The sequence below is a fragment of the Heliangelus exortis genome, chromosome 4 (genome assembly GCF_036169615.1).
Source record: "Heliangelus exortis chromosome 4, bHelExo1.hap1, whole genome shotgun sequence".
In the NCBI taxonomy this organism is placed as follows: Eukaryota; Metazoa; Chordata; class Aves; order Apodiformes; family Trochilidae; genus Heliangelus; species Heliangelus exortis.
Genome location: NC_092425.1, coordinates 43,692,822 through 43,706,604, shown reverse-complemented (window position 1 = coordinate 43,706,604; position 13,783 = coordinate 43,692,822). Strand labels below are relative to the sequence as shown.

The 13,783-nt window shown below is 40.4% G+C and overlaps 1 protein-coding gene across 4 annotated transcripts in view; it reads right to left on the bottom strand.

Annotated features, from left to right (window-relative positions):
* Positions 1 to 13,783, bottom strand: part of BMP2K (BMP2 inducible kinase) — a 54,890-nt gene that overhangs the window by 14,625 nt on the left and 26,482 nt on the right. For 3 of the 4 annotated variants that reach the window (XM_071744229.1, XM_071744231.1, XM_071744232.1), the window contains 8 exons: positions 12,199 to 12,302; positions 11,804 to 11,883; positions 11,108 to 11,268; positions 9,631 to 9,800; positions 8,527 to 8,622; positions 7,633 to 7,820; positions 6,444 to 6,601; positions 695 to 808 (listed from right to left, as the gene is read on the bottom strand). In XM_071744229.1, coding sequence (XP_071600330.1) covers positions 695 to 808; positions 6,444 to 6,601; positions 7,633 to 7,820; positions 8,527 to 8,622; positions 9,631 to 9,800; positions 11,108 to 11,268; positions 11,804 to 11,883; positions 12,199 to 12,302 — 1,071 coding nt within the window. The remainder of the gene's footprint in view (positions 1 to 694; positions 809 to 6,443; positions 6,602 to 7,632; positions 7,821 to 8,526; positions 8,623 to 9,630; positions 9,801 to 11,107; positions 11,269 to 11,803; positions 11,884 to 12,198; positions 12,303 to 13,783) is intronic. The other variant, XM_071744230.1, reaches the window with a different exon arrangement.

Below are 13,783 nucleotides of genomic sequence, written 5' to 3'. Positions count from 1 at the left end.
TCCACAAAACTGTGGTAGGCACTTAGGAGGCTCAGGAAGACACTGAAGCTCTTCTTACCATTCAACTGTCATCTAAGACTTACTTTGCCAGTGATACAAAAAATATGATTAAAGTGCTGATCAAATGTTCAAACTGGCAGTTAAGATGATGCAGTCTCACCATCAATGCTCACATATAACATGGCAAAAATAGTCCAAGCTTAACTGAAGCACAACAAACCTGATCCCCCCCCAGAAAAGTACAAATATATATCTGGTTTCTTTTGACTTAGTTTGTACCAGAACTATGCAGTAAATGCAGCAGAAGCTTACAGTCTTAACTTGGCTGGGGAACTGATCAAAAGAGACAAGTTGGAAGCAGAGAAGAGGGAAGTAGCAAAATTTGGTCTTGGCAAGTAATTTGCATTAAAGGAAAGCTCTTCTGGTTCTGTACAAGTGATTCACACTGCACTGGTCCAAGGTGCTCACACTGCAAAGTGGTTTTTAATTGGAGATGTTTCAACATACTGAAAAAAAAAATCTCTTTAACCCACCTACTGTCATGAGACAGCAAACTCATTTGTCATTCTGTGGTAACTTAACTAGATGTACATACTTCAACAGATACATAGAGATCTATACATATATGTACATATGTATACATATATATATATACATATATATATGAGCTAGTGATGCTACAGATGTAACTTGCCTGGGTGAGAAATGAAAGGAACAGAACCAAAGGGATCTTCAGGAGGATTTTTCTGTGGAGCAGAATGTGGCTCCACATTCTTATCTGAAGATGCTCTCCTGTCCACCAGCCTGTCTGTAAAAAACAAAATGAAACAGAACAAAAAATAAAATAAAATAAAAATGGCAGGTCTTATACCTACACAAAGATATCTACTGTACAGAGTGAGGGAGGAACAGACTCTTAAGTAGAGGCCTTCTGATGTTTTAAATATGTTGCACACCTTGAATTTATACTTCTTGATCATTCAGGATCATTCACCTGCACCAGCCTCTTGTTAATCCCCCTTTTCTCCCCAGGAGCAGCATGTGTTTGGTGCAGGAATGCTTCAACTGAAGATCTCTTACATGCTGTGCAGAGCCTAGGGGCTCTAACAGGAACTACTAGTCCTTTGTATTCTGGAGGTTTTAAAGTCAGAATTACTATGCTTATCTAAAGCACAAAATTATTCTTTTTATGCAACCTCTGGCCAGCCTTAGCCGCAAAAAAAGTTGACAATCACAAACAAAATAGGCAGGAGTACTTTTTATTAATCATTAATTAAAACCAATCTGAGCCTAATCTAACAGAGAAATGTAGTGTTTATTTTGTATGCTCTTCAATGCTTAGGAAACCAATTATTATTTTTTTCTTTATTCTTCTTGAGACATACAGGTGGTTTTTAACTGAGTCAAAAATTTGAAGCACTAGGAAGAATAAATACAAGCTTTTCTGCCTAAGCTCTTGTTCTGCCACTGCTGGCAAGTTAAGATCCAGCCCAGTCATCATACTGCACTGGAGGGTCCAGCAGCCCCTGAGCCATTCTCTTGTGAGAAGGTGGAACACTTGCAGCTAACATCTACAGCAGAAGACACAGCATTTTGCTGCCCCCCATTTTCACAGCAAGCAGCTGCTTTTCCAAACAGCCTGCAGCACAACCTTCTTGAGCATGTGCCCCTGCAGAGATGCCACTGAACTCTGCTCTGTGCATCAAGCTGCCTGCACGTTTTCTACTCAGTCCCTCAATGCAGCAACCAGGAGGCTTTACAGAACACCCCGGGACCAGTCAGCCAGCTCCCCTGCCTCAGGTGACACATTGACCCTCTGTGCAAAGCCCAGGAGTTTTGAAATGACACACCAGCTTTCACAGAAAAGTGTCCTGCTCACATGATGGCCCAACATAACTCTTACTCTGCCTACTGCCAGGCTCTCCACAGAAACACGAGTGGGAGTTGTTCCGCTACAGACAGCCCCTACTTCACACACATTCCCAGCTGAGGGCTCCTGCTGCAGACTAGATAGTTCTCACCTCAAAATACACCTACTGAAATCAGCAGAGCCTAACCAAAACAAACCAAGTTATCCTACAGTGGCAGCCATGCAGAAAAGGATACCAGCCAGGATGCACAGAAAAGCAGCAGCTGGAGATTTTATACCACCAGTGCTGAGCCTTGCAGACAACTGCCAAGCATCACACCCAACAGCAGTACTTATCCTGGAGTCTGAACAGTCAGACCCACACTGCTCTCTCCTCAGCAGGCAGGCTTTTGTTTTGGAGGTCAGTTTTGGTTGGTTGTTTGGGGGGGGAGTGGGTGTTGCTCTGTTGGGGGGGGGTTTTGGGTTTTTTTTGGTGCTTGTTTTTGTTTGGTTTTTTTTTAGTTTTGTCTTAGAAGAAATGTATGTGACCTTCAACTTGCATCTTTACAAATGCAGGCTGAGTGAGGGATGCTTTTGCTCTGCTGTCCCTAGTGTCTTGCCTCCAGAGGAAACCCAGTTGACTGCTGCACAGTTTGCAGGCAATCACATTCTACAGAAACTCTCTTAAAAGAGTTTTTTCCTCTCTTTTAAGAGTGCAACCAACTTGAAGTCCCTGCCAATTTCTGGCACACAAGACTATGCAACTGCATGCCCCCAAATGATGATCCAATCTCCCAGCTTGAGCAGCAGGGATAATAGCAGAAATAAGGAAAATAGCAGAAAATAAACCAGATTGAAATGGTAAGGATGAAAGAAAAAATAAAGGTGAAATGAGTAAATACAAGGTTTCAAGTCTTCCTTGGCACCCAGGCACATAGGTAATGCAGATACACTTTGCTGTGATACAACATTTAAAGTTTGTTAATTTACCAAATGTAAGACTATTAGAAAAGAATGAGCCAAATTTCCAGTTCTCTGAAGCACAAACAATCTCTTCACCTTGCAACAAGATCCAGTTCTCTTTATCAAAGCGTTTGACACAGAGGAGATAGTGAAGGTTTTTGCAGCTTCAGGCAAGCAGAAGTAGATTCAGCAGGACTGGCAGTATTACAGATCTTTTTGCTTCAGACGTAACTTCCTTAAAATACAGATCCAAGATTTTTTCCCCTCAGTGAGCAATCACACAAGCAGACTGCTGATGGAGACATGCCAGGGGGCACAGCAGACCCTTCTGTAGAAAAGCACACTTATTGCAAACCACAAACAAGGAATCCAGCTGTTTCCATCCAAGTGACAGGCCCAAGATTCCTCAGGAGAACAGCTCTCAGGACTTGGGACTTATGAGAAGCACTTGCACACAAAGAAAGCCTGGTAAGAACCACAGCTCTTGCCAGCCCAGGTGGTCCTGGCTGCCTTCTTCATTCTGTACATGCTGCAAAGGAGATGGGCAGGAGAGCTCTGTAGGCTTGGCAGCCACAGATCCTCTGCTGAAGCACCAAGATGATTCTGGGCCTATGAAGAATCCTTGTGTCAGTCACTGGGAAGGCTGTAGTGGTATTTTTTCCTGGTGAGAAAGCCAACTCATTTCCTTGGCTCCCAGTTCTGCATACATTAAATGGTTACAGGGGCTCTTTGTAAGAAATACATTGCTTCTCAGCATCATGTCTTGCTTCTGGGCTGTCATTTACTCCAATGATGACAACAACAAGAGTAAACAAGAGTGTGCACAACGACCTGGAACTCAGCAGCCATGCTCTCCACAAGGTGCTCAGCTCAGAAATGTTCCTTCCACCCCACATCACATTTTGCTGCAACTGCTGTTCCCTAGGAAAACCTTCCCCAGGTGGAAGCAAGGTGTTGTGCTTGTCAGGTAGCTCCCTCTCTACAGGAAAGGGGATCAATCATCACAGCAACACCATCCAGCTCCTAAGTGCATGGAATGGGACAGTAGCATCAGCCTGACAAATGATGACTCCCTGGATATTTAGCTACATGTGTATCACTGTCATAAACACAACATCTTTAAAAATATTTGGCAGACTTAAAATAATATTTTTAATTTATCTATAGACCATTATCTCAATAATACACCAGGCTTTTGGAAGTGGCAAAAAAGGGTTAGTGCTTTGAACACTACTCAGTACCATGTAACATGGCAAAAAACCAAAATGATGTAATGCTGAGTACAGGCTGTAAGGACAGGAGAGCAGCTGGAGTTAGTAACAAAATATATCAAACCTATATCTTCAATTCTCCTCCCTCTAGATGGCAAAATGAATACAGTAAACTCAAAAATTGAGCAAGAAATTACTTGGTACTGAGCAGTGGTTCTCTCTCGTGAGAAATAACCTAAATCTAAAGAGAATTAAGCCTTGCTCCTTAATATATTTCTGAGGAAATTCCAGGCAGAATTATAAAGTTAGACAGTTTTGTAGGTATAAGCCTTAATTGTACAATAAATCTCCCAGATTTCTCACTAATCCAACTAAGTTTGAGAAAGTACCAATAGACAGAATTAAGTATATCTATTTCTGCTCTTAGTGCAGTAAAGGCATTAACACTTCAAGGGAAGTTCATATCATCTTTGGCACAACATCCTTAATAACAAAAAATAAAGCTTAAGGATTTGAAGTCTTTGATGTGCATACCTGTGCACACACAGATACACATATGCTGAGGTTAAAACCAGCAATGCTCCCTCTACCAGGTCTCTACCCCAACTCATGCCAAAGCCCTGAGCCAAGCTGTCTCTGCATCTCCTACCCATGTGCCCAAGCCTCCCACTTAATGTGCCACTGGACAAGAGAAGAATTTTTTTTTAAATAATTACATTTTTTGCATTCTAGTGACTAAAAAACCCTAATGCTGGTTGTTACTAAGCAAAATTATGCTATTATATTTCCTTTACTGATGCAGATCTTTAGTGTATTGAATTATCTTTACTAAGAAGTGAGCCAAAGCCTATGCTTAAGTAAATTTAGTCTTTAAAAACCTCAGACTATTTTCACAAAGGTAGTACAAAAACTGGATAGTGAGAATTACAGTAGTAGTGAACCATTCATTCTGCTGGAGATGTAAAGATGGCAGCAGCATTTAGCTCCTACTTACTGTAGCCTTTACTAAGTCTGTTTCCACACAGTTCAGCATTTCTTGTTTAGCATTTTCCAGCTTTTTTGTAAAGCCATTTGAAATAAGCTCTGGTTTAATATCTTCTTCTGCACTCATATTTGTTCCAAACACGTGGCTTAACCAAATCTATCACACAGAACTTACCATAGCTACAGTCAGCAGTCCAACAGTCAGATTACCCATTCCCAGACTCTTTATGTTGTTCTGACCTTTTGGTTCAAGTCAGCCTGCTCCAGATTGAAGAGCAACATTTCAAGAGATCTATGGCTTCAACTGGAAGCAGCACACCAAAAGAGATTAAATTCTATTTTTTAAGTAATTTCAAATTCTAAACCTGGATTCAGAAAATATAACTTTTTCAGCAGGTACATTATCCATATTGCCCACCTAGTAGTAAGACATTTTACTGTGAAGTCTGTGCAGGCTTCAACCATATCTCAAAACAGGAGTCTCGTGTGATCAACACAAGACAGAAGTGAAAACAATCTACTGGAGTTTCACAAAATAACCCAGACAACTTTCCTTGAGGTTTAGCAGGTAGTGTGCATATCTTGTTCATCTAGATTTAGGAACATGGAGATCCAAGATGAAAAAGATTCAACTGAAGGCACGGGGTTTTGGGTTTTTGTTTGGTGGTTTTGGTTTTTTTCAATTATTTGAATTTCAGCTTTCCTGCACTTTTAATTGCAGGGAACTTGCTGATAGACAGCCAAATAGACACAGCCTGTTTTTTGACACCATCACACCTCTACAAGTCTCCCTAATAATCCTCATCTTGACAAAATCAATTTTAGGAAGAGCATCTAATGAGCATGTGTTAAGCAATTAAGAAAAGGAAGTAACTCCAAGTAAAAACCATTGAGATAACTGACTTCAAGAAGAAAAAGTTTATTCAACTATTGTCATATCAGAACAACAAAGCAGCCCTTACATGTAGCCACTTATCAAGAAGGACATTACAGAACATTAACATAATGCAATAGATCAATTTTCTTTCAGGCATTTTCAAAGGACATATCAGACCCGCAGATTCTTCTGTTCTGGTGTGCAAGAAAAAAAGCTGGAAAGGAATAAAGCAAGCAGCCCAACTTCCTATCTGACAACATACCTCTGCTGTCCAGAGCTTCTTGGCAATCCAAGTAACACAAGCAGTATTGAAGAGCTAAGATATAACCATTTCTGCAGTATTTCAGCCAGTAGCTACCAGGCAGGGAGTTCCTATTGCACACGATTTCAGGAAAGGAGAGGAGAGAAAGAAGACAGGCCCAAGTGTGCCCTCAAATGCTCAGAAAGAATATTCTGTACAGACTGCATGGCCCTTTGACAAGACAGGTGCTGGAATTGCTGAGCAACTACACAGCCCTTATTTACTGTGAAGCAAAATAAGCCTTCAAGCGTCCCTTACTTGATCTTAGCAGGTCAAATTCTCTGTCCAGCAGCTCCTCCTCTGTCAACTTGGAAAAATTGTCATCTCCAAATGGGTTCCAGCCTGACATATCAGGTGGGTTATTGATGCTCTGCTTTGGGTAACTGACAACTGTTTCAGCATCAGGAATACCTGACCTGCAAGTCAGATAAAGAGAAACATGACCAAATTGTTTATCAGGTGAAAATCTATGACATGATTCATTGTGCCAAAATACTACATACAATAACACAGGCACATGAGCAGCTTAAGATCTGAAAGCTAATTTAAGGAAAAACTGATCACTTAAAATGTTTCTTTTATTTGGCTCTGCAGGCCACCAGTACAGCACAGCTCTAAGCAGAACCCTCTCTCCAAGGGAAGAGGAAGGGTAAGGGGCTACTTCCTGCCACTCCCCAGACAACTGGCTCTTCCTTCTGAGAGAATGACAAACTTGCCACACAATGCAATGCATTTAGTATGCCAAGGGAAAATAAACTGATCACCACTTCCTTTGATACCTGAAGTCACACTTGTTGTTTACAAGATCAAAAGAACCCTGTGATTTTGTTTTTAAATCAGGAAAAGAAGGGTTCTTTTTATTCCACACACTGTTTTTCATAAGAATTCGCAGAAAATTAATTAATTATAATTTATTCAGCAAGGACAAACCCACAGACCCCAGAGGGCCCATAAAGGTGCTCTTTATTCTCCAGCATACTTAAACAGAACCACTGATCAAAAGACAAGAGAGTTAGAAGCACTAGCAAAAAATGTTAACTGTAAAGTCTCTCAAAATTGTCTTTGAGAGGACTTTCACATGCCCACAAACTCATTCAACACAGGCTGCAGACCATCCTAACTGAAGTGGTTAGCAGTCAGCTCCTGCAGTAAGTCCATGAACAAGAAAAAGTAGAAGACAAGTCCTTTAACAAGTTATACCAGGCTCATCTGCTAACAAGTCACACTCTCCTCCCAAAATACCTTTTACCATTAAACAGCAGCTGCCCAACAGCTTTAAGTTCCCTAATGTTTTAATATTTTAAATATTAAACAAATAATATTTTAATAATTTAATGCCCTAATATTGAAGCAAGTAATTTCTGAGGAAAGGCTTCAGCAGTGCTCAGCACAATTGGGAAGGTAAGCAGCAAGCACCCCTTGGGTACAGCTGTGCCAGAATACTTGCCTGCTGGCAGGGTAGGGAGAGTCTGCCACTGTTCCAGTATGCACTGGAAGAGACCCAGGGTAGGAGATTAAGGCTGGTGAGAAGTCTTGAGGAGAAGTGATATATTCAGGAGACTGTGCCTGTTGTGAGTGCTGCTGCTGCTGAGCAAGCATCTGCTGCTGTAGGAGAGCCTGGTGATATTGCTGCATCTAAGTAAGATAATGATCATGTTAGTAAACAACCCCTGGGCCAGGAGGAGTCTCTTCTGCAGAGCAGCCTTGCAGCCCAATGCCACCACCACACCACAACAGCTCAGTAGCTTCAGCAGAAGCTGGAAGCCAGACCCACCCGTTACACTGGTGAAAAGCAACTGCCCTAGCAGGGCAGTGACACCCTTTTTCTCTTCCAACACATTCCCATTTATTTTTTTGTAAATTATTGCAACCTAGGTATATGCTACCGCAGCACTAAGTTGTTAGTTTTCCTCATACCCTATTCCTAAATATTAATAATCAACATTTCATGACAATTTCTCCTGACTTTTGAAAAACAAATTACACCAGTTAGCCCTCTTGCTTTTAAAATAGGAATTTGATGTAGCATACCATACATTCATTGCTGTGGTTACTACTGGAAACCTTAAGCAGCAAGTATTAAATTCAAGTATCCAATTAGTATACACCTCCTTAAGGAAGGTTAGGATACATACCATACAATTCATACATAAGTGCAACTCTGTACAAGCTTTTACACCCAAGTCTGGGTTACCTTTTTTCCCCACCTGAATATCATCTTAGATGCTGAACCTCACAGTATTTATCATCCCCACAAACCTCTCCTACAGAACCCACACAACAGACTAACAAATAGGAGGTGTTTCAAGACTGTACCATCTACACTCTACTCTTGACATACCACAGCAGGGTATGGAGACTGGGAAGGTTGCTGCTGGTATGCAGACTGCATCAACAGCTGCCGCTGGACCGTCTGCTGGTGCATTGCTTGATGATACTATAGGTGAAAAAAACCAAAGAAACAGCTTTAGCTTTAGGAATCCACCCTTTGGAAATATCCAGATATTTAGAAGCATCATCAATTAAAATACCACTTCTGTGGCTCAACATCACTTTCCAGTTAAGATGTGACATAACCAAGAATCAACTTGCAATTCAGTCAATGAATTTTTATAACTGTGTTGGAAGCTTTTCCTTTTTTTTTTTTTCTTTTTTTTCTTTTTTTTTTCTTTTTTCTTCCCAATACCAGCCTGTTTAACAGAAAATTAGATGACATATTCAGCACTGCCTTTTCCAAGGCAGGACAATTAATATCCCAAGCTTTGCAATTTTCATCAGCGCTGAGCCCCTTTGGAAAATAATTCAGGTGTGTTTTAAAGAATAACGTGTCTCAACATGAGAAAAGAAGAGGAACATCATTAAGTGTCTTGGACAGGATGTGAAAATTCTAATCTGATACGGCTATCTTGGTTTTGTTTACAGTTCTTTACATTACATAGCTTAAGCAAATATACTTGACAGTGTTAAAATACAAGTCATCCATGAAAAATCTGGGCAGACTCTAAGGAAGCTCTTCACTGACCAAGAAAAACTGAAGAAAGCAAAAGCTGCAAAAATCCTAATCAGATGATGTATGTGCAACCATGTACTGCCAGCACAGCATCACCACCCAGATTACTCTTAACATTTGTCTCAAGGAAGTTTACACATGCACAAAGCCTTTACTTGGGCCACACAGCAAGGATTCAAAGCAAGCAGGGATTCAGGGTCAAACTGCAAAGACAAGACACCACAAAGAAAGCCCCTGCCTAGAATATGCTTTACAGTGCCTATGAAGAGACAAATCCAGGTTAACAAGAAGGGGTAGGAGCCCCTTCTCTCTCTCCTAGCAGGAAAAAAATCCACACCACGACAGCAGGGAGGCTGAGCTAGCATGTGATTCTAAGTGTTATTAAACAAGAGTAACACGCCTGGTAGCAACTTGCCAAGCAGACTTGAGTGGTACCTGCTGTAGGTAAGTGTCCTGCAGTGCAGGCTGGTGGTGCTGGTGCTGCAGCTGCTGCAGTCTCCAGTCCCCCTGCTGCAGCTGCTGCAGCACCCGGTTCTGCTGCGGGGGGTGCTGGCTGGTCCCTGCTGACGGGAGCACTTCTGGCCCGTTCCCTGGTCGCGGGGCTCCTGTGATGTTCAGACAACACCGGTGACACGCTGGTCGCTACAGTTCAGCTAGAGAGGGCCCTGGCAATCAGCCCTTGCACACTGCTAGCTGATGAACCTCCCTTCCCAGTCTGACAGCTGCCACAGAGAGCAGAGACCGGGTCCACTTCTCCAAAAACACCTCCCAAACAACTCTCAATGTGCTATTTCTGCTTACGAGATGCAGGAAACTTCCTGTGGGCTCACACAGAGCCAGCTGGGGCCAAGACTTCTGCATTACCAAAACCCAAGTTGCACCTTCTGCTATTTCAAACCCAAACCCTCAAAGTAGTGTCTGATTTTGTATTGTGATTTTGTATATACAAATTTATTTATTTTTAAGGCAACTATTGGCTCACTTGTCAAATCCCCCTCTAAACCCCATCCAATTATTTTTGCCATTCAATTGTTTTTATAGCCTTTTAAGTTAACAGTTATTAAATCCATCTCTTTCTCTCTCACTGCATTTATATTCAAGTACTCAGGAAGGATCTGTTGTGATAACACGAAAAGCTTTCCAAGTTGGATATTATTTGGATCATGTCTTGTAAAACTTGTTTACACCTGGGACAAGAACATTCTCAGTGGCCTTTTGACTGGAGGCTTTTCTCAGTGCCATCCCTTTCCTCAGTACTCTTCCTGTACTGCAATAGACATGCTGAAGTGCAGCCAGGAAAGTATTCAAGATATCAATGAAAACTAAGTGGATATTTATCAGAGCTGTATCTCTTTTGAAATGAGATAAAGAAACTCAAAGGATTTAGTGAAAACCCAACTGACTCGATGGAGTCTCCCTCCATTACTGTCACCCCTCTATGGCACCCACAGTGCAGGGTGAAATGCACCTTGAGAAGTGAAGCTTTCACATGGTTCCAGCCTATATATAATGCCAACAGGTTATGGTTATCACACAATTCAGAGGCACAGGGAAAATATTCTTCCTACTAGGATGAAGTTAATTTGTTACACAAGTGCTTTTTATGAATTAAGCCCAAACAGAACTTCTCTCACAGTCCACAGTGGGAAAGTTAGTTCAAAATCAGTGATAAGCACAACAGAAAAAATAATCTCCAGTTCAACTGTTCAGATTCAGTTTTTGTGACATCTGATCAAATTTATTACCTGCACATTTGAAGCCTTTAGAAAAGGATGAAGATTTGGGTTTTGGCATATTTAAAAAACAGATGCATTGGGATTTTATATGTTATCCCTTCTAAAGCAAGCAGGGTAAGAAATACAAAATTCATTCCCCTTATATTTTGGTCCATCCTTAGACTCAGTCAAGTTACCTTTTTGCCCATGATTACCAAATTCACCAGGAACTTGTACTTTGACTGGAGTAGCTGAGCTCTGGATTGCCAGCACACTGGAAGCAGCAGTGCTTGAGTTGGCCTTTGGTCTTTGTCGTGGTGCAATTGAGGTTTCAGTTGGTCCAACAGCATCTGTTATTCTGAAATGGCAAGTTTTCCCATTGAAGAGACTTGATATAAAAAGACATAAGAACTTCAAGTTTGGCACAGTAAATCTCTGAATAGCTCTCACGTGTTTCAACCAAGCACTGTTCTAATTATGAACTGGATTGCAAACCTTAACATTTGCTTCCCAAAATTCCACTCCCCACTCACTGCAGCCAGAGGATACCTGGCTGCTGCAGAACACCACAAAGTAGCAGCTGTGGAACAGCCTTTTTCCCCAGGACACCACAGCACTGGATGAAATTTCCCTGGAAAAGCTTTCCTCAGGTCACAGAAGTCAAAGTCACATCCAACACTTGAGTCAGGGATTATCAATAGATGAAAAAAGCAATGGAGCAGAATCCCTAGAGAGATTTGAAGCTCTTGGAACTGCAGTTTATCTGCTCTGATGACCTCTGCTACTAAGGCAATTTTTTATTTATTCACAAGCATATGAAAACAAGTTTCGGACAAAACTATAGCTTAACAATATCAGAAAGAAAAAAACCCTAAAGCCACATTGCTGCTCACCTTGCTTTTATTTGGCTTTTTCTAGCAGCTGCCTCACTAGCTGTCATAGGTTCAGGAAGAGTTGAAGGGACAGGAGAATTCTTGGGAAAAATAAATTTGAATAAATTAAAAAAACAAAATCCTGAAAGAAAAAAATCATTATATATTGAAGAGGAATACTTCAATTCTTTTTTTTCATGTTACAAGGCTTCATTCAGAGCTCACTTACATGTCTGTAAATTAAAAGTATTTTAATTTAACTGTATCTCTGTGCTCTCTGATCTGTTGCAAATGTAAACCAAAAACATCACTGGTCTGTTTTGTCAACTACTTGGCTTCATGTACACACTACCAACTATCAACAATCAAGTAAAACATTCTCCCAATACAGAAAACATTATATAAAGACTACTTACATTAATGTTAGACACTGGACAATCCTTTTTGGCAAGTTTAAAGGCAAAGTAAGATACCTGATAAATATCAGGTCTCTGTTCTTGATCTGGTTCAAGCATATATCCTGCAAAAATTGATAAGACCAAAGTATCACTGTTGGATACCAAAAAGCCTGCTGAGATGGTGCACTCTCAGCAAGAAGAAATTCAGCTTACCCCTGAAAGAGTAATTTTTATTGTTATGTTATTAGCTTCAGACAGAGGCAACATAAAACCAACTCGTGTAACTAGAACTTTTTAGGTCTAGTGCCCTAACATCACCTTTTGTCTTCAGGTCTAGTTGGCTATGCACATCTTTGTATATGAAAAAAAAAAATCCAATTCCATGGATAAAAGGACTTTTCCTAACAAGACACAGAATTTCTGATGTCCCTTTCAAACATTAGCTTCCCAAATTAAAAGTTTTGGCGTTTCTGAATCAAATAAAACTTAGTTTATATGTCTTTACAGTATGAGAAAGAGTACACCATCAGGAAATCTTGCCTAAGTGACTGGAGAACCTAAATTAGCAGTGAAATATATTTTCTAAACAAGATAAGCCTCTAAAAACAAGTTCAGCCACAAAGAAAAAGAACAACCTGTGGAAATTTAAGTTCTCAGTGTTGATGAAAAAAACTGAGCTACCTTTCCAAAACTGCTCAGTAATACAGCCAACCTTCAATAAGATTTTTTTTAAGAATCATGTAATAATTTTTTTAAAATGTAATTTTAGCCAGATCTTACAATTTTACTCAAAACTGTTATTTCATGGCCAATATAGTCCACAGCAATTTTTATTTTTAACAAGTTTTACAAAATAAAACAGATTTGAACTTGAAGTGACAGCACCATTAAGTGGAAACAGAACACTTACAATGACACATGTCCTGCCACTTGATGATGAAATAGTAGATTTGAGGTGGAGAATGTTCAGCTTGTCCCCCCCACACCTTGCCTTATAAAAGAGCTGAGATGAAGCCAGGAGTCCCTGAAATACCTTTTATGACCAACTGCAGCTTTTTTTGGCTTCTATTCCAAATGGAAAAAAGGGAAGTTTACATTATGAGATTCTTTGCCACCCACATATATTCCATGCCACTAATAATCATCTTGGCACAGCAGTTCATTGAATCTTAATAAATCAGTGTTCATACTTCTATGGAGACAGGAGTAAACCCAGAACTCTTCTAAAAGTAGCACCGTGACAGGGAAGTGTATTTAATAACTAGAAAATTCCTCTCATTTTGTCAGCTACTAAGTATTTTCAGAAGGTAAAGGCTTAGCATAGTTAGCTGCTATTTCTCATTATGAATGTGTGCTCAAGGAAGTGGCTGGGATTTGGTATTTCCTATTATATAGGAGCATAAGCTATGTGGTAAACACATTTTATAACAGAAATTTATTATAAGAGCTCCTATTCAATCCTTATGAGTTTTTCATTTTCTGTTAGTCTCTTTCTTCCAAGTAAACCTGCTCAAAGTTGAAAACAAAGACAACTGGAAGGACTCACTATTATTGTGAATATTAGACCCTGAATCTCTGTACTCAGGTAACAGACCAACCAACA